We start from the raw sequence: 22,124 nt of genomic DNA on the forward strand, positions 1-22,124 counted from the left end.
TCTGTATATACAGTATCATTATTATACGAGATCTGTAAATAACCTCCTGCAGTATTACTGGAATTTATTTTGTTCTCTTAGCACATATTATGATAAGAATAAAACAAAGATTTGAAGAGCAATAATAACTAGAAAACTCCAGCAGGTCTTTGCTGGCTCTTTGTGTCTGCATTGCCACTTCACATATGTAGGGATTGGACTCCAACCAGCCCTGCCTTTGAGTACCCACACAGGGCCAGCTACACAGTAATTTGTGAGACCCAGTTCAAGATAAAATCCTGGAGCCCTTTATTCAAAAAGCAGATAAAAAGCTTTTCCCATTCTTTTGCAGTCTCCCTATTCCTTCTCCTTTCCCTCTAGTTTTCTCTTGTCCTCTCCTCCCTCCATGATGTTTTTGGTTTATTTGTTTTTTAATGTGATAAATATATTGGTAACAAAACATTTGCCATTTCTACTATTTTTACATGTACAGTTCAGTGACATTAATTATGATTATATTCATTATATTGTTCAGCCATCACCTGTCATGGGGTTTTATATTTGCATTTCTTCACACGTAAGGATACTCAAGGGGTGAGTGCAAACTCCCACAGGTGCCCGGGGCCCTACCCTACTTTTAGTGCTTAAGTGGCATATGTGTCTAATCCTGACCCTCCCTGTGAGGCTGAGAGTGATAGGCGTTACTGGCGGGGGCGGGGGGGGGGGCTGTGCTAGAGAAAGGGGGAGGTGATGCAAGCTGGGACTTCAGGTTCCCTGTGGTCCAACTCTCTGGCCAATGTTCCATTGTCCCATGGGACTTCATTTACAAACCTAAATTGAAAGATACAATTATTAACAATTTTAAGATGACTAACTTTGCTATAGAGCAGTCAGACCCAAACACAGGGTCCTTTTGAGGCAAGCACTGGCTGCAAGTCCATGGAATTGGCCCTGGTCCCCAGGACAGAAGTCTATGGGATGATGGAGGACATCTTGCTGATGGAGAAGAGGTGATGCTCCTCTCGCCAATCCTGAGGCAAGTGCGTTGGCATTGTCTTTCTTCTTCTCTGTTGTGACTGTTTTGTCACTTTAGACATGCACTTGGTCTTCATTTTAATCTACTTTCTTTTATTTTAAAAATGATGAGGGGAAGGAAAGTGGACCAACAATACTGATTAAGTATAATTTTCATACTAATAAAATCATGACTCTCATGCAAATATAAAATGAACACGTGAAAATTTTAATTCAACTAGGTAATTAATGAGGGGATCAGTAAGATGTTAAAACTAATTCAAAGAGAGTTTGAGAAGCAATGTCAAGATTGCTGTATGATATATAATATGAATTAGTGTCCAACAGGAACATGGACTGTAGCATCTAGGATATTTTCCACTGGAAAAAAATTATTCTCTTCTTTACCTGATAAAAATCTACAAGCTAACTTCTATTTCTACCAAATTTTAATATAGACCAGACAATAGAAATCCAAGCCTAACATTGGAGAATTGCATTGCAAGAACATGCAAGTAATCTCTTTTGCTTATTCCAAGTTGAGGATGATTTATCTGACAATGTGATTTGCCCCATTTTAGCATTCTCTAGGTTTTCATTTCATCTGACCATGTTGTTCCGCACATGCACAGGAATAGGCATTTAATACCACAATGGTATAGTATAAAATCTAAAAATATTTTCCATTATACTTAAGTCAACATGTATCTAAATTTTTCTTAGTGCTTAAAGTAGTTGATATTCTTTTAGACTATAAAAAATAGCATTAGAAGGGCCCTTAGACTCTTAGATAATTAGAAAGGTCTTGCCAATCTTCAGTTAAATAAAAAAAGAAACTCAGGGAGGATATGTGGCCTCATTACACAGAGGTGGAGATAAGAGACTTGAACCGGGTATCTAAGATTGCTCTGGATCATGGGGGAAAGCCTCAATGGCTCTGTGCAGTTCCATCTCTTTGGGGGATCAAGTGTCCATTCATATTCGCATCCCTGGACAAGATGCCAAAGTACTCCACCCTTTGTTCAGGGAAACCTTCAAGGATCCAAGACTTCTAAGCCTGAATGTGGGTGGTCCACATTCAAGGCTAACGAGGCACTGAGTCCCCTTCACTCTGTCTTGGTCCTGAGACAAAGGTCCTTCCTACTTCATGGAATCCCTATTTTTCCCTCTCTTGTCCTCTCCCCCACACTTTCCTCAGTTCAGCCTTCTCCGGTTTTTGTAGTCACTCTGTAATCCTCCATGTAAATATTCGTGCTTTTTTACATTTAGGTCTAGGAGATTTGTGATGCTTTAATTTCGTTTTTGTGTGGTTCGGTAGATCAGGAAAGGGAATAAATAGGCCTGGGGCATCTGTGAGAGAACAAAGGGGAAAGAAATTGGTATTGTTGTTGTATGGTGTCCTTGAGCAGGTTCTGACTCAAAGGAACTCTGTGTACAACAGAACAAAACACTGCCCCATCCTCACAGTCATTGCTATGTTTGTGCCCTTTGTTTCAGCCACTGTGTCAATCCATCTCATTGAGGGTCATCCTCTTTTTCTCTGACCCTTTACTTTACCAAGCATGATGTCCTTCTCCAGGGACTGGCCCCTCCTGATAACATGTCCCAAGTGTGTGAGGCGAAGTCTAACCATCCTTGCTTCCAAGGAACATTTTGGATGTACTTCTTCCAGGACAGACTTGTTTATTCTTCTGACGGTCCATGATATATTCAATATTCTTCGCCAACACCATAATTCCAAGGCATCAACTTTTCTTCAGTCTTGCTTATTCATTGTCCACCTTTCACATGCATATGAGGTGATGGAAAATACCATGGTTTGGGTCAGGTGTACCTTAGCCTTCAAAGTGACATCTTTGCTTTTTAACACTTTAAAGAGGTCTTTTGCGGCAGATCTGCCCAATGCAATACTTTTTCTGATTTCTTGATGGCTGTTTTCCTGGATCGTGGATGTAAGTAAAATGAAATCCTTGACAACTTCAATCTATTGTCCATTTATCATGATGTTGCTTATTGGTCCAGTTATGAGGATTTTTGCTTTTCTTATGTTGAGGTGTAACACATACCAAAGGCTTTTTGATCTTCTTCAGTAAGTTCTTCAAATCATCTTTGCTGTCAGCAAACAAGGTTGTGTGATCTGCATATCCAAGGTTGTTAATGAGTCTTCCTTCAATCCTGTTGCCACATTCTTCTTCATATAGTCTGGCTTCTTGGAGTATTTGCTCAGCACACAGATTGAAAAATTATGGTGAAAGGATATGACCCTGATGCACATTTTTCTGATTTTAAGCCATTCAGTATCCCCTTGTTTTGTTTGAAAAATCGCCTGCCTTTTGGTCTATGTATAGGTTCCACATGAGCACAATTAATTGTCCTGGAATTCCCATTCTTTACAACGTTATCCATAATTTGTTATGATCCACACAGTCAAATGTCTTTGCATAGACAATAAAATGGGTAAACATCTTTCTGGTATTCTGATATTATCTACTTAGCAAGGTGGACTTTTAGGCTGCCACATAGATCTGACACCGAATTCCATTGCTTAGGCATGATTTTCTGTTAGTTTCACTGTATTTAAACTGTATTTGGCACAAGTAAACAAAATCTGCCTACCTTAGGGCAGTTAAGGCAGATACGAAGAAAGAATTCTTGGAACTGAAGCATACTAAACTCAGAATATTTTCACTGTTGTGGTTGTTCAATCTCCTGCTTTGGAAATCTTTTAAAATAGAAAAATATTCCACTTATTGGACCTTGTTTGTATCATCTGGTGCAGCATTTCTTTACGCTGTTTCTGAGATAAGAGTGTTGTGTGCTACGTTAATAGCTATTCCTGGAAAAAATGTTTTCTTTGGGATGAAATAAGTTTGGAAATTTCTGTTAATTAAGCAAGGTGTAATAGATTATTGTCTTAGTCATCTAGTGCTACCATAACAGAAATACCACAAGTGTATGGCTTTAACAAAGAGAAATTTATGGTTTTAACAAAGAGAAATTTATTTTCTCACAGTCTAGTAGGTTACAAATCCAAATTCAGGGCACCAGCTCCAGGGAAAGGCTTCCTCTCTCTGTTGGCTCTGGAGAAAGGTCTTTGTCCTCAATCTTTCCATGGCCGAGGAGGTTCTCAGGCACAGGGTCCCTGGGCCCAAAGGACACACTCTGGTCCTGATGCTGCTTTCTTGGTGGTATGAAGTCCCCAACTCTCTGCTTGCTTCCCTTGCCTTTTATCTCTTGAGAGATAAAAGGTGCTGTATACCACACCCCAGGGAAACTCCCTTTACCTTGGATCAGGAAGGTGACCTGAGTGAGGGTGGTGTTACAATCCCACCCTAATCCTCTCAGCATAAAATTATAATCACAAAATGGAGGACAACCACACAATACTGGGAATCATGGCCTAACCAAGTCGATACACACATTTTTGGGGAGACATAATTCCATCTATGGAATTTTCTCCAAGACTTCTTTAACATGCTAAAATCCATTAAGAAACTTCAAAAGGGGAATAGGGCATGTGACATTTCACGAATTTGTCTTAGATATCCCCACCCCTCTCAACCCTACACACAGACACACACACCCCCTTCTTCTCTGAGGAATGCTTGTTAGTATATCTTGGAAAGTAATTTTGTAAATTGCAGTCTAGTTTAGTCTCTTTACACAAACCCTGAAAGTGAGGTTCAGAGATGGTCAGTGGCATACTTAAGAGCAAGGGCAAAACACAGAGCTCTTGCCTATTGGACTGGTTCACCATGACAAGGTTATAATTTTTATTTATAGCTTATTGCTTAATTGTAATTCCCAAGTCAGAGAACTGTTGAAAATAGTCATTAAAACACTTAATTTGGACATTGGACTGTTTTGTTTGCCGGTTTTTTTTTTTTTTTTTCTGTGGATGGAGCAAAGAGTTGATCTATATTATAGAGTTTAGGAGAGAGAACATTGACTTCAAGTCCACAAATCGGCAATTTATCCTTATCTTTATTATCAGTGTTGACTGGAATAAATCTCCCAACCCACTTATCAACCATTTTCTCATTTGTTAAACAGAAATCTAAACTTACACCCTACATACATTTTAAGTATTAATATCATTTTAAGATAAAATCACATCAGAATAGCGCCATATATCATTTTCCAAGGCAAAGACAGCACTCCATAATTGCTAGGTCAACGACAATCAGCAGCAGTGTTAACATCTGGACATTGCTTGCTTCAAGCCGCTGCTGAATTTTCATGTCAACTGACAATACACAAATTCATTTTCCAGTGATTTTCCATGTTGCTTATATACTTTCAAGTCTTTACCAAGTTTTAAGTTTCCACTCCGAATCACTCAAGATTTATGTAGGCAGGTAGAAACAATTTTTACTTCATTTTCCTGGAATAAAAGATTGAACAATTTTCCTAAGGTACATAATATGCCAGCATATGGGCCAGAAACAGAATGTAAGGTTTGGAAACTTTGTCAACTGCTGAATCACATGGATCAGTTTGTCCCCTTACCAAATTAATTACTTAAACTCTTCGTTTTAAGCATTTTGTAAACCTAAGCCACTATTAGATATTCAGAATATCTCACAGTTTATTCCAGCTTTAACTTTGCTCTGTTTTCATTTGGTTTGTCAAGCTTTTCACACAATTTTAACAGTGGCATATCTAATTATACATAAATATCATAGTGATTAACACAATTTACCAAAACTTTTTTTTTTTTTGGTGCACATATGCAATCTGTAAGTGGTAAGCCATGTAGATTTAAAACAAGAATAAATGCTTCTAGTTACAAAATAAACAAGCTTTAACACAGCATTCCCTACTTAAAAAAAAAAGCACAAACAAAATCTACTATTACTCTTTGAAGGGAAACAAAACAGTCAAGAAAAACATATTAGCAGGTGATATTTTGCTTGCTTATTCTTTAGAGAAAAAAAAAAAAAAACATAACTGTTAGCATTCTATAAGAAAAGGAGAAGAAAGATAGTTTTCAGATGGGATTTAAGCCAGAGAGGTCTCTTATGCCCAGGAAGATCAATCAAGGTAAATGAGTTCTCCCTGTATTATTACCTAAGGGTAGAGAAAATTGAAGATGAGGTTTTTTTCCCCCGACTTGTTTGACCTTGCAGCATAAATATGATGTAAAAAAAATGTGTGGAATTTGATATTTGTCCTTTCTATTAGTCAAACCTTGAAATTTTTAACTCTTGCAGAGTTTTCAAATGTGGTGTAAATGACAGTTTCTTCCAAATTTAATCTTATTTGTCCTCATTTTAATATAATTATACTTGCAATCATGACTTTAATGAAACCCGCATTTGCAGAGGATCTAAATGCTTTCTGCCCTGTAAAAACAAATGCCCAACCCTTGTTGCTGCACTCAAGGATGGCAGTAATAAAAAGTGGTTAGAAAATCAATTTAAACTGCATTTGTACTTTACCAAGGGCCCTGTGATACTTACCGTGGTAAGAGTTTTGCTTCCCAAATATGTGATCCACTTTTATAAGTGAACTAAAAACCCTGCAGCTTCAGTCACACTCTCCAACCAAGAATAAATGACCCTACATCAATTCATTTTCACAATACCTTTGACTTGTAGAATGGGGGAAAGAAATGAGATAAAAAATACAAACAACAGGGATTGTGAAGCCTTGGCTGTTTTCACCTAAAACTGTACTTTATATGTATAAATGAAAAAAAAAAGTTTTGTTCTACATTCTTTAATGTTTTACAAAGCTGAGATTATCATAAGAAAAAGAGTACATAGAAACAGGTCCCGTGTCTCATTCATCTTTGTAAATCCCATGCTCATCACACTGCTGAACACAAAGGAGGTGCTTTACAGTTGATACTGGCATGGAAGAAGGGAAGACTAGATAGTCTTAGAGACTCATGTCTTCCATTTTAATCAAATAGACTTGGAACAAAATAATTTTGAGACATGAATATTGCAGAAAATGAAAAAAAAATTCAACTAAAATATTTTGCTGCAATGCGTTATATTTTACTTAAGTCATAGGATCTAAAACATGCTTGCTTTTCCTGTTCTCCTTCACTAACAGAATTGGCATATTTACTTTCATATCACTAAAAAAAAAAAAAAAAAAAACTTTAAAGGGGACCACTTTTAAGTATCTTTTTTCTATGATTACCTCCAGAGTAGCACTGGAGCAGCTAGGACTCCAATCTCCAGATGACATAGAAGGTGTCTAGTATTCAGAAAAGTTATTTAAAACTTAAAAAGAAAACAAAAAGGTAACTGCATGTTCTTTCAATATCATACTAGAGCATTGTCCAACAGACATACTCAAGGATTATGTAATTATCTAGAAGAAAAACGTACCTTTATTTGACTTACTATCTACTTTTGATTAGGGCCCAAATTCTTGTGAAGTTATATACTTATTTATGTATTTTTTGTCTTACAGAGATACAAAGCATTCTTTGTGTGTGTGTGTTTTAATTGTACTTTAGATCAAGGTTTACAAACAAACTAGTTTCTCCTTAAACAATTAATACGCGTATTGTTTTGCGACATTGGTTGCCAACCCCATGACATGTTAACAATCTCCCTTTTTCAACCTTGCGTTCCCCATTACCAGCTTTCCTGTCTCATCCTACCTTCTCGTCATTGCCCTTGGGCTGGTGTGTCCATTTAGTCTCAACAAATGAGTTCTGACTAGTAGAAAAGATAAACACAAATATTACACATTATTGCCCTGTAGGGCATGAACCAATTTTGTCTCTAACCTAGCAATCTTTTTCCAACAGTTTTTCAGTGTCTATATGCACTGATCTAGGGATATCATTGCTGATATCAGATGGATCCTGGCTGAAAGCAGAGACCACCAGAAAGATGCTTATCTGTGTTTTATTGACTATGCTAAGGCATTCAGCTGTGTGGACCATAACAAATTATGGATAACATTACGAAGAATGGGAATTTCAGAACACTTAATTGTGCTTATGAGGGACCTGGACATAGATCGAGAGGCAGTCATTCAAACAGAACAAGGGGATACTGCATGGTTTGAAGTCAGGAAAGTGTGTGTCAGGGTTATATCCTTTCACCATACCTATTCAGTCCATATGCTGAGCAAATAATCTGAGAAGCTGTACTATATCAAGAAAAAGGGGCATCAGGATTGGAGGAAAACTCATTAACAACCTGCGTAATGCAGATGACACAACTTTGCTTGCAGAAAGTGAAGAGGACTTGAAGCACTTACTAATGAACATCAAAGACCACACAGCCTTCAGTATGGATTATACCTCAACATAAAAAAACAAAAATCTTCACAACTGGACCAATAAGCAACATCATGATAAATGGGGAAAAGATTGAAGTTGTCAAGGATTTCATTTTACTTGGATCCACAATCAACACCCATGGAAGCACCAGTCAAGAAATCAAAGGATGCATTGCATTGGGCAAATCTGCTGCAAAAGACCTCTTTCAAGTGTTGAAAAGCAAAGATGTCACTTTGAAGACTCAGGTGTGCCTGACCCAGGTCATGGTGTTTTCAGTTGCCTCGTATGCATGCAAAAACTGGACAATGAATCAGAAGGACCAGAGAATTGATGCCTTTGAAATTGACGTGTTGGCAAAGAATATTGAATATACCGTGGACTGCCAAAAGAATGTCAGAATCAACTCGATGGCACTGGGTTTGGTTTTTAGTTTTCGTCTTGGAAGAAGTACAGCCAGAGTGCATCTTAGAAGCAAGGACAGGGAGACTTCATCTCACATAATTTGGTCATGTTATCAGGAGAGGTCAGTCCCTGGAGAATGACATCATACTTGGTAAAGTAGAGGGTCAGCAAAAAAGAGATGGACTGACACAGTGACTGCAATGACGGGCTCAAACATAACAATGATTGTGAGGATGATGCAGAGCCAGGCAGTGTTTTGTTCTACTGTACATAGTGTCGCTATGAGTCAGAACTGATTACATGGCACATTACAATATATGCTGAACCTTTGAATTCTGTTTGAACCAGCTGGTGTATCTTCTTGCTTCTAACCTTCATTACCAATTAAATAAATATTTGCCATGTGTTCATTATATACTTGTACAAAAGTCGTATTCATAACTTTCTGAAAATTAAACTTTGACACTGGCCTTGCTTAGAACCCTGACTAAGGGACTTGCAAGATCAACTACAGATTGTGTGAGGCCTAGGTGGAGCAAGTGGTTAAGTGCTCTACTACTAGCTGAATGGTTGGTGGTTCAAACCCACCCAGAGGTGCCTCAGAAGACAGGCATGGAGATCTTCTTTTGAAAACCTTATGAAGCAGTTCTACTCTGTATGCATGGCGTTTGCCATGAGTCAGAATTGACTTGATAGTAACCTTTGCCACCAATAACAACAAAGCTTGTATGATTATGGGGCCATTCTTAAAAAATAAACAAACAAACAAAAAAAGAATTCTAAAGTACATACACAAAATTATGTATAAAAGTGAATATTTATTTAGAATGAGAAATTACAAGGAAACTTGAAAATTCAGGTTCCTTTCTCTGAAATCTCTTTAGGCTCTTTACAGGAAATGCTTACTTGGAAATGCTTCCTGATTGCAACCTCCCACTGAAACCTGGTTTCCACTCCCACACAGAATTATAACCACCCACTGCAATTCCTAGCAACTCCCAGCTCTCAGAAGGGCAGGCACAAGGGTGGGATTCTTGAATCTTAAGCTTCAGGATAAACCAGTGGACTCCAGCAAGTAGCGAGTCATAGGGTTTAAGTCTAGGGGAGGCCAAACCAAAAACATACCCCTCTCAGGCAATTGGGTCATGGGGCAGCTCCTGCTGCAGGGCTTTGTGAAGACTCACACATGTTTATGTCAAGAGAGTCAGCTCTGAGCTTCTGTTACACAGAAAGCAGAGCCCATCAATGAAGGAGTGTAATGGCAGCAGTTAATAAGAAAACCTTTGCATCTTTTCTATTCCAATTCCTCCTGCCCCAAGCTAACCCCAAACCTGGAGGAATGAAGCCGAGGAGAGATAGTGAGGAATCAGGAAGAAGGTACCACATTCCTTCTCCTCTGTAAATTCTTGAACCTGAGATTTGGCCAGTCCAGCAGGGGACTGGTAGCCACCAAACTAGATATGAGATGGCCATAAACTGGGGTCATTGTTGTTTTGTGCCGTTGAGTCAATTCTGATTCATAGTGGCCCTATAGGACAGAGTAGAACTGCCTCACAGGGTTTCTTAGGCTGTAATCTTTCAGGAGCAGATCGTCAGGTCTTTTCTCTCTCGGAAACTCTAGGTGGATTTGAACTGCCAACTTTTTGGTTAGCAGCTGAGCTCTTAACCATTGCCCCACCAGGGTTCCTTGTAAACTGTAGTAGGTTGAACCAAATACATGAAAATGAATAGAAAGTTCTGGAACCTGCATGAAATGCCACTAAGATGTAAAGAAAGATTATATAGAAGATGCTTGACATCAATGATAGAAGAAGAAATAAGTACCTAGTTATAACTGCACCCCAGAAAGTTAAAACTATTTTTAATAAATGAATCACATAGATCCCTAAACAGTCAATCAACTCCATGGGAAAACCTATGAAATTACATATGCTTCAAAGTTTTTATCTAAAACCTGATTGGATATTTTTCCTTTCCCTCTTCTTTCTCTAGAAATAGGGGCTGCCTACAATTGGGATGGAGCCCAGGTGGCAAAGTGGTTAGGAGTTTGACTACTAACCAGAAGGTCAGCAGTTTGAAACTGCTTTTTGTTTTTATGGGGCAGTTCTACTCTGTCCTATAGGGCCACTATGAGTCAGAATTGACTAGACCTGGCAATGGGGCTTTACAGTTGAGATGTTTAGAGTTCAGTTGAAAACTTTTGCAGCCAAGAATAACCTAACCAAATGTAAATTAGTCCCCTAGTAAAAGAGACAATTAAATTCTGTGCACAATTTTAAGGATGTTAACTAGAGACTGAAAGTGTAGTCTAAATGTGTGGTAAGAAATTGATCTGAAATAGGCTTTTTTTTTTTCTCTTGGTATTTAGAAGAATGGGGTAGACTGCTGAGCTAGATTAGAGGTAATCTGGCCTGGATACAGAGTAATAACTCAAAGATCTCAGCAGGTGATGCCTAGCTACATGACATTGTAAAATGACAACGAAGACGAGCAAACGTTTTGTGTGGGGGTTGCAACTCATTACAGAATGGATGGAAAAACTAAGATGCAATACTCCTTGCCCTCTATAATAGTTGTTATTATTGTAATTTCAAATTCAATTTTTGGCCTTTACCTCATTTTGGAGTGCAAAGTGATACCACAGAAATCATGAAAAATTGGCTTCTTTCTGCTATAAAGTCTAAAAAGTGTCTATGAAATGAGATAATAAAGGGGAAAGAAAAGAAAGAAAGAAACCAACTTTCACTTCTATTCACATGGGGCACCGAAAATGATGACAGCTCTCTAATGTTAGGAAATACATGCTTTTTTAAAGAAATTACCTGATACGAAAAATTACTAATTTGACTTGGATTTTCTTGGCCAATTAACTGCACAATACTAATGAATCCATCTGTTGCCCTACTGCAGTGGTCTGCAAACCGGAGTCATTGGGCCAAATCATGCCAGCCACCTATTTTTGTAAATCAGATTTTATTGGAAGACAGCCCATTCCATTTGTTTATGGATTTTCAGTGGCTGCTTTCGCATTACAGTGGCAGAGCTGATTGGTTGTGATACAAATTCTGTCTGGTCCTTTACAGAAAAAGTTTGCCGGACTCTACCTTAGCACATGGAGGAGGATACCATGGGTTAATGATGAATAAAAGCTCTGCGCAGAGAAAACACAGCCATTTGCACATGACAAATACTGACTTTGAATGTAGGGTAAACTACATTGCTATACACTTAGCTCCTGGAGACATTAAGACTAAGTCTAAAATTGCATCTCAATAATTATTTACTATAATGTCAGTGACATAAGTTTTTAGTGCAGTGGTTGTATGGGGTATATTCCCAAAATTGATGCTTCATTTTAATTATTGTTTCACCTATGTTAAAACATCTGGCACAGAAAGCAGTTTACATATTATTGTTTAATTTGTTAACCTTTCTGTGCCCTTTTGAAAACAGCGTTTTCAAAGTCCAGAGAGATTTGGATACTCGGAATAACCCTTCTGCATCGCTTTTCTAAACTGGATTTCACAACATGTAATTTAGATTTCTTTGAAATGAGCAACCGCAGGGGTCAGAAAATTCTAGCCCAGATTTATAACAAAATGAAAAATGATTGGATACTGTTCAGAAACACGTGATGGTACTCAAAGCAGAATAACATTTGCTCAGTAAAACTGCTGAAGTGTTACTTCTCTTAATATTTTTCAACATAAAATTTGTCTTCTTGTAAGTAGATTACCTTCACAGACCATGTAATAACAGCACTGAATAACACTGAATCACATCAATGAGCTACTAAAATTAGTGACAATTCTGTTTATGAATATCCATTGAAGCTGTATTTTATTTTGTGAAACCTGAATTCTAACTCTATGATATTGAACCTCTGCTGACTCACCACCCTGCTCTTGCTTAGAGTCCCTTCAGAATTATCTCTTGTTATAACACTATTTTTCTTAGATTGTTGGGCCAAGTGGGTGTGCATTCCCATTCAAGTGTGTGTGTGTGTATGTGTGTGTGTGTGTGTGTGTGTATTGAAAAATTTCTCCCTTTCTTAAGGTTCTTATATACTTCTTTAGGAGACATTTCTTAACCTTTGGATAAGAGTCCCTGGACTAGAACTATTAAAACATAACAAGAAATTGTTATTTGCCTTTTCAAGCAAAAACATCATTCACACATGTTATAGAATGAAAACATCAGTGTCTCTGTTTTGAGAAAGGGCTTTCTTCCTGTTTTTGTTAAATTAGCTTCTTTATTCTGAACACAGACACTCTATTACTTTGAAAATAAGATAATAAGACTCTTAGGCCTAGAAGGAAGGTCATATTGTCCAGTCCTCTTGAATCCAGAAAGGCTGAGTATTAATAGGTCTTATTTAAATTACTCTTCTATTTTGAAAATTATCTTGGATCCAATGCCTCTTCTGGGAAAACGGAAAAAAAGAGGGGAGAGTGTAGGACTGTGCTTGCCTGGTTAAGCTCAGGAATGAGATCAAGTCAGGAGCAAGAACAGATCCAAAAATTCAGAAGGGTTGGAAGAATTTGGAAACAGATCTTGGAGAGATCCATTGTCTAATGTGGCAGCACAAAAAGGAAAGAAATCTTTGGCTTTGGCCAACAATACAGATGGGAATTGAGTTGTCAAAGGCATTAAGCCAGTTCAGATCCATTTTGTCAAAATCAGATGAAGTGCTGTAGCACAGATTTCCTCTAGGTTTGTTTATTGGAAAACTACGCTATTCAGTGCATTCCTAGTGTGGGTATGTGTTTATTGGGGGAAGGGTGGTGGTGGTTTTTTATGACCTACTTTGATTATATTCTCCTTTTTGAACTAAATATGAAGTTCCTCAAAACTTCATTGGGAATCTATGTCCTCCTTCTATACATATTCCAGTTTTCCTTTCGGGTTACTGCACAGACTGCTGGAGTGCCCTATCTATAGCAGGGTCTTGGTGTTTTAGAAAGAATACAGAAGAGTGAAAGATAATATTCTCATTCTGATGATCTTCCCTGTGGCCCCATGGCTATCAGTTCCTTCTTGTATTAAATTTCTGACCCCAAGAGTCTGTTCTGATGATCCTTCTAAGAGGTCCATTTTTGTAGTTGTTCTGGAACTGGCCAGCTTCCAAGGTATTATAGTGTTGGGGTACACAGGGAGGTAGCTGGAATGGAAGTCATAGTTGTCATGGTCCAGCATATCCTGGGTACAGTAATGCAAGGGGTAGTTTACAGAAGTTTAGCACTGGGGGTGGTGGGTAGCACTGGCAATGGAGATAAAAATCATGTTCATAGGCTATGAAGCAATGTTTTACTCTCTGAGTACACAGCTGGCAAGTTTCCATTTGGCTAGCAATGAAAAGGCACATACAGATCTGGGATACCTTAAACAGTGCAGCCAAAGTCAGTTGATGTTGGAATGTATTTCTCTGGAGAAGAGGTTGAGAAGTGAGTATGGAAAGCCAGATTAATGTGTGTGACAGAGAGTTACTTCGCCAGTTTCAAAAGCTATTTGTTGTCATCCGGGCATCACTCAGCTTCTTCCATGTTCTCTGAATCACATGCCCTAGATCGTGTATCCTAGAAGCCTCTTTTTCTTATGGTCCTGGGTTAGCATCTTCCAAAGAGAGCTATTTGTATAATTGGAAGGCAGGAGGAGAAGCTGTTATTCCCTGTTGGCAGCTGCAGAGAAGCAGCCAAGATAATTGGCAGCGGCTTCCTGTGGCTTCTGAGGTGCTTCTGAGAATTATCTGCTGCAGAGATACGTGTACCTGGGAACTTTGGTGACTGTTTCCCTGAAACTCTTGAATTCTGCATTTTTTGAAAGTATCATCCCTGACCTTTGTTTCCCGAGCCATTTCAAGAATTGTTTAAACCTCTGATTGCCTATATGAAATCTATTCTCTACTCAAAGTAGCTATGTTGTTATTGTTAGGTGCTTTTGAGTCGGTTCTGACTCATAGCAACCCTACGTACAACAGAACAAAACACTGCCTGGTCATGCACTATTCTCCCAATCGTTGCTATGTTTGAGCCCATTTTTACTGCCACCGTGTCAATCCATCTCATTGAGGGTCTTCCTCTTCTTTGCTGACCCAAAGTAGCTACAGTGGCTTCTGTTTTGTTGAAAGAATGATGACGGATACAAAATGTATGGTGGGAAAATTGGCCCTAAGGCCTGAAGAGCTTGATCAAGCTTCCACACTAGAGTGAAACCTCCTGGTGTGCAGGACCGGTGTCTTGAATATACATTCTTGTTTCATATATTCCTGGCCTCTTAGTTGGCTTTCAGGTGATGTTTGTTTAAATAAATCTAAGAGAATGAACACAAATTATAAACAAACCTAAGATTGCCTATATCTTTCCGATTGCAATGCTCCTCTTCATTTTTTCTTTTTAAATAAAATCAAGTAAGTAAAATAGGAAGCAATATGAGGTTCTTTAATTTTATGCAAATAAGTGGTTTATTTTATTTAACATGTACTCGACTTATAATATCTCAGGCAGTTAATGTTCTTAAGTAAAACTAACCCTCGCCTACTTCTCTAAGTTGGTAATACTAGACATCTTTGTAGAAAATTAGAGTATATTAATTTTCTACTGCTGTATAACAAGATTACTGCAAACTCAGCAGCTTAAAACAACGCACATTTATTATCTCACAGTTTCCCTGGGTCAGAAGTCTGGGCGTGTGTTAGCTTGGTCCTCTGCAAAAGAGTTTCATAGACTGCTGTCAAGGTGCTGGCCAGAGCTGGGGTCTTATTTCAAGATTTGACTGGGGAAGGATCTACTTCCAAGCTCACATCATTGATGGTAGAATTTGGTTCCTTGCATTTGTAGTACTGTGGATTTCTGATTTTCTTGGTCACTCTCAGCTCTTAGCTGGTTGTTGTCCTCAGTGCCTTTTCACACGGGCTGCCCTGAAATTGCTGTGTGCTTCATCAAAGCCAGCAGAAGAGAGTCTCCTTGCAAGATGGAGTTCATAACCCTATGTAACTTAATCATGGAAGTGACATTCCATCAACCTTGGCACATTCTATTGGTTAAAAGTCGCAAGTCTCATACACAATTGAAGGGTGTGAATATCGGCAGGCGGTGGTTATAGGGACCACCAGTCTGTCCGCCATACACAGAAAGGAAGAAACATAATTATCACTCCTATTATTTCATCAGTGGAAAACCATCATTGAAAATACTTATTTAGACTGACTAACACAATATATCAGACATTAGCAAGTCAGTAGGAAAGATTTTTCCTGTTTCTAGTTCACCGAATTAGACCAAAAAAAAAGTAAGTTCTTCTGCAGGATTCCAAGGGTTGTCTCACTGGATAATTTTTGCATTGTTTTATTTTTAAAAGTAGTGCTGCTAAGAGTTATAAAACAGAGTACTTATTGAGTAAAGACTTGATCATATCTTCCTTAGAAGTGTGGCCACGGCTAAGGAAGTTATCGTCATTCTTAACCCAAAAATTCACTCTTTTAAAATTCTTTATACCTTTATCTGTTACACTTTTCCTATTCTAAATAAGTCCTGCTGTTGTTATTGTACAAATGTATAAATCAAGGCACAGGCTTAGACACAGTGAATCAGTAACCAAGGTGAAGTCAACTCTCAGGCACTCTAAGGGTAGATTTGTTCCTTTTCCACTAAACCATGCTTTTTCTTCAAATTTATTTCAGTCAGTCTGTGATTGTCTGGTGAATATATCACCTTGGCTTTATCACACCTGTCCATTCCTCTGTTACTTGTCTTTGCCACTTAGTTCTCTCTTTTTTATCCCTATTCCAGCAATTACTTTTAGAGCCCATCTCTTCCTGCCGTTTCCTGTCCTGCTTTTTTGATAGAATTTTTCTCATTTCCACACTATGTATGTAAATGTTTACTTTTATGGATTCATTAGCTACTTGATGGCTTGCCCCTTGGAGACACTGAGGTAAATTAATTAAGATATTTCCTGTGAGATTTGGTCAGTTTTCAGACTTAAATTATGACAAATACATCTGTACATGCTTCAGCTTCCATTCTGGCATTATTTGCAGTCCTAAAATAATGATTACTCAGAGGAATGAAGAAATTTGGGAATACATTCTACACTGTTCAAATGAGACTCCCTCAGGATCAATTCACTTAAGACATTTTAGTGGAGCAGAAAGTAATTTTAATTAAGATCTTCTTAAGCTTATAAGAATGTAAATTTTTACTTCAAGAAGAGAAAAGATATAAAAAATTGCTAATAAAAAGAAGAAATAGATATAGCTTTTTTCCCCAATTTTTATCTTAGAGACTTAATCAGGTCTTTTTTCTGAAGGTGAAGCAAAAACAAAGGTAATAACTGAATCAAAACAACTGTTAACAAATAATCTCTCATTCATGTTTCTAAAAAGCAAGAACACCTGGGTAAACTTAAACTTGGATCTATTTGAAATTGCTAAAGCCAGGGACACTTAAACCTATTATTTTCAGAAGATGGGGATCTTTTTTCACTGGAGCTGTAATATATAAATTTCTGTGAGCAAACAAGTATCCTCCACATTGCGTGTATCACCTAGATGATGCGTAAAAAGACCTGGGGGTTCCAGACCTTTCTTTTCCATCACCAAGATGACAACGTTGCTTGTTTTTGTTGTTTTAAGAATTTGGAGTCATGTAATATAGGTGGCGCAAATGGATAAGTGTTCAACTACTAGCCGAAAGGTTAATGGTTCAAACCCACCCAGGGGCGCCTTGGAAGACAGACCTGGTGATTTGCTTTCAAAAGGTCACAGCCTTGAAAATACTACGGAGCAGTTCTACTCTTGCACGCATGGGCTCTCCATGAGTTGAATCAACTTGACAGCAACTAGTGACAATAGAAATATAGGTTGGGGATCAGGAGGCTGTTACTAACCTGGTGCAGGTGCCGTTGTTGTGGCATGGATGACGAGCACACCCAGGGATATGGCAGTTCTCAATGTTCTTTCCACAAAGTGCTTCATCAATGATGAAGAATTCTTTGTTGTTTACTTGAAGGTCTCGGATACAGCCCTTGAATCCATAAATATGGCCCTCATTTTTATGAATCTTAATGTTTGCAGGGATATGGCCAAGGTACATTGAATCAAAATATACCTATAGGAAAAGTAACAAAAAACCCTTATTATAAAGTGTTGTCTGATTGTGTGGGGAAAACCTAGGACGTTTTGTTCTGTAATTGCAAGTTTTAATGTGTTTTTCTGTGTAAATAAGTTACAACTGTTGGCTACTTTTGTCACTTCCCCCAGGTGGTAAGATAAACTACTTTAGAAAAGGGCCCTCATTTTACATTTCTCTTGCATCTCTCGCAATATCTAATGTAATTTAGCCCCCAAATGGGCAATCAACAAAACTTGCTGATTGATTGAAATATATCATTAAGTGCAAGTGTTTGCATTTCAGTGTGTATATTACCAAACATATAACTGATAAATAAAATGAAGTCATGTTAATTAATTGTATTTTAAATATTCTAAAATAGGAGCAAAATTTATAGTGCTTGCATATTAGAAAACTAAAAATATTACATTTTTAACATCTATTCAGTTTCCCCGAAAAGATGAAGACAAGTATGCATCAGAAGTAGAAATTACGTTATATTTCACTGCCTTTATTCACCCTTTATCCCAAAACTGGATCAAGGAAGGGCTCCTGTTTTGACAAGACATAAAGAAGCCAGGCCATCTCAAAGGCAACCAGCCCATTTATAGACAATTAGTAGAAAAAAGGAACTCTCTGTAAAATTGGGCTCTTGATCTACCTTCATTTGGACAATACATCAGAGCCACATCTTACACGGAAGTTAGTTCTAAAGCCTGGGCATAAGATGAACCTTTCATAGAATCTAAATTGCCTTTGGAAATCCTTCAGGCATCCCATTGGAGACCAGTGTAAAAAAAAATGAGCTCCCAATAATTCCAACACAGCTACATCTTTTTTCCACTAATTTGGGGATAGATTGTTATTTTGTCAATGTAGTACCAGATAAAATATACACTTAGAGGCCACGTTGTATAAAAACTCCAGAATCATCCTCTGAGTGGTGAAATGTACCATCATGGGAGTTAAGAGAAAACTGATACCAACTGAAACGATAGGATATTCACTTCTCACATCTTATGCTCATTGCTGAGCTTATACTCATTGACCAGAATGATGATAAAATCACGTGCATGATTTACCCACCCCTCAGCAACCTATGTTATTGATTTCTCATAATTTAGATATATATAACATGCAATTCCCCTCAACAGAAACTCATGAGCTACTATTGAAGTCTAGATTAAGTTGTAATGAGACCCCACTCCTCAGGGTTGGTAGGCATGTAACAGGGAGACGCAGCAACATTTGTGTGGATTATATCACTGATGTCTCCACCCCCAGATTACTCTCACATCCCCTCAAGCTGATGCCCCCAAAGTCATTAAATTGGCAGTACAGATAAAACAAAACAGTCATCATTTCGAGAATTCAAAAATTCAGCCAAGTGATTAAGTTAGGAGTTTAGGAGGAGGAGAGCATGTGAGATGTCTAGTAAGATCACTTAGTGTTTGTGCTAATATGTACTGGTTTGACGTGAGTGTGCATATAGAGAACAGAAGCATGCTTAATTCTAGGAACATCAAAACATCTCCATGACCCTCATTAGGTCAAGCTAACTCTGTGCTTTAGCTCTTTTTTTTTTTTTTTTTTTAATGTCTCAAGGTGTGTTCCTAAGAATGTTTCTTAAATTTTTTTCCTGAGTACTTCATATCTTAGTCCCAGAAGGTGACCACTTTCAGGAGTAGTGGTGTGGAAGGCATCTAAGAGTTCTGAGGCGTATCAGTAGAGGCCTCATGCAGAACACAAGTGTGCCTGTTTGTTTTCACATCCTTTCTTTCCTATATGCTATGCCAGTTTATATTAATTACTCTAATGTCAGTAGATCTCTTTTATCAGCTAAGATAAGCGACCCAGTGCTAAGAGCAATTGAGATCTATCATTAAGTCTGTAGACCTGGTGGATTCAAGGCCTCGACGTGCCCTTCTTCGGAGGATCTCTGGTATCTTTGTGTATTGATCACATCCTTGGTACAGCATATCTCTTAGTGCTTTGACAAGTGTGCTGTTTTAGCACAAAACTGACAGAAGACGGGAGAACATCCCCCTCTTCTGTCAGCAGTAGGCAGATCTGAGGGAAAGTCTATAGAGCTATCTGTGATTTATTAGACCGTTAAAAAACATCCAAACAATGGAAGTAGATGGCTCTTGTGTTTCTTCTGATCTGAGGCCCAAGCTTAGCTGGAGTCCTGAAATACCTAAAAAAAGCAGCTGCCTTTGACTGCACACAGATAACTGTTAAAATGGTTGATGTACTCTATCCCCAGACTCTTAATTATCCTAGAGCTGCCTTTTGTGTGTATAATCATTCCTAAGGAGACAGATCGTTAAAATAAGTCTTTCCTAATAACTTCTTGTGAATCAGACTATGGAGAATACAGTCTGACATCAAGATATGACCTTACAAGATAAAACCAGAGAACAGACATGGACAATCAAGGAGAAATCATTGGGATAGTGAAACATATGAATGGTAACTGAGGGAAAAGGACTCCACGTCTGACAAGAGTGAATGAACACTCCCTTTCCACTGAGTTTCTCTTTAAAGCCAGAATATAGTTGATCTTTTATAATGCATAGGATTAAAACAAGAAGATGGGCAAAGGGAAAGAAAACTTCTAAAAATCAGAACGAATACACTGCTTTATTTCTTATTTTGTTGTGTTTTTATTTAGTAATGATGTACTGATTCAATGTATAGCTTTATTTCATACCCTCAAGTCTGTCTGAAGTTAAAAGACTTCTGCGTTAATAAAATACTGGTAGGTAACTGCAAATATGCTTTTTGGTTAAGATTAGTTATCAGAAAGTACCTGCCTTCACCCAGGAATATGATTGACTTACAAATGAAATACACTGAATTTAAGTGTCATTATCAAACTTTCCTGTTTAATATTATCTGAACTGTATGCAGACAAATTCAAAACTAGAAGTTAAGTCTTGGAATCAATATAGATAAGACATGTTGGGTGAAATGTTTGGGAAGAGGGATTTATTTAAATTACCTTTACATGTGAATTAAGGCCTAGATTCTCAAAAACTGATTACAGACAGTAAATAAAAGGGGATCAAAAGGCAGCAGTATTTATCTAAACCTCCATTCACATGCAGTTAAAAGATTTCTCTTTCTCTGTCTCTGCCTGTCTATCTGGTTTTCTCTCTCTCTCTCCCCGATCTTTTTGCATTGCCCTCTAGTGGGACTACGGTCTCTTCTATATTAAATTATATCCTTTTTAGTGCAGGGCCCCTACCCTGTCATTTTCAATTCTCCCAGAATCCATAGCAGTGACTTGCAAATAGGAGGCTTAATATCAGTTTATTACAAATGACCGGGTTCATGGAAAGCAATCTTGCTTTTCTCCAGTCTCCTACTTGTCTTTAGGCTCTTCTCTTGCTTTAAGCTTGCTTGGAACCTTGTTCTTTTTCCAGATTAAGCATAAGGGATCTCCTCAATGGGCACCCTCTAAGAAGGAATATCAATATGGCTTTATTCTATATACTTCTAAGTGTTTAATACCCATGGTATACAACACAGGGCAGCATTTATATTGAAGTTCTTGCATTACTTATGTGATTACTATGAAGAAGCAACTTAAAGAGGTCTTTTTTTAATTTGATAAATATCACTGACACCCTTATTTGTCCCATATTTAGCAGTTAAATATTTGATTCTCAGGGCTTTCTAGACTAGGAAAGGTTCTCGAAATAGTATCTTATCACCTTGACAGAAAGCAGAACTGAACTTTAGTGAAGCAATCAATGAATTGAGTTTCTACCCTGTGGACACATTGATCTAGGGACAAGGAGATGTAGAAGAAAAATGTGGGATTATTCTTGTCCATAAGGTAATTAAATGTAAGGGGAAGTAAGTCATGAAGAAATTACGTAGTTAGAAAATGACAGCATACAATGAAGTATAAGTTGTAAGAAAGAGGTAATAGTTGCAATAGAAGGAGTAAAGGTAAAAACCGTATTAAATGTTGTGAGGCAGTATAGCTTAGGTTAAAAGCATGGACTTAGCCAGACTCTCTGGGTTTGCATCCCGGAATAATTGTATGACGTTGGGAAAGAAACTTAGCCTATCTGTGCCTTAACTTTCCTATTCTGTATTATGGAGATAATAGAATTTACTTTATATGTAATTATCCATTTTTTTTTAAACAACTTTATTGAGCTATAACTCATGTACCAAACAATTCACCCATTAAGGTGTACAGTCCAATTTTTTTTCTTTCTTTTAGCACATTCACAGATGTGTACAACCTTCCCCACAGTGAATTTTAGGACACTTCCATCTCTCTGGTCTTTTTTTTTTAAGTTAATTTTTATTGTGCTTTAAGTGAAAGTTTACAAATTAGGTCAGTCTCT

The 22,124-nt window shown here is 37.8% G+C and overlaps 1 protein-coding gene across 1 annotated transcript in view; it reads right to left on the reverse strand.

Annotated features, from left to right (window-relative positions):
* The window catches only part of EYS (eyes shut homolog), a 1,933,311-nt gene that overhangs the window by 267,117 nt on the left and 1,644,070 nt on the right, over positions 1-22,124 (reverse strand). The window contains 1 exon segment of the mRNA XM_049873718.1: positions 17,534-17,754. Within this exon segment, the coding sequence (XP_049729675.1) occupies positions 17,534-17,754 (221 nt within the window).

Source organism: Elephas maximus, chromosome 1 (assembly GCF_024166365.1).
Source record: "Elephas maximus indicus isolate mEleMax1 chromosome 1, mEleMax1 primary haplotype, whole genome shotgun sequence".
Taxonomy (NCBI): Eukaryota; Metazoa; Chordata; class Mammalia; order Proboscidea; family Elephantidae; genus Elephas; species Elephas maximus.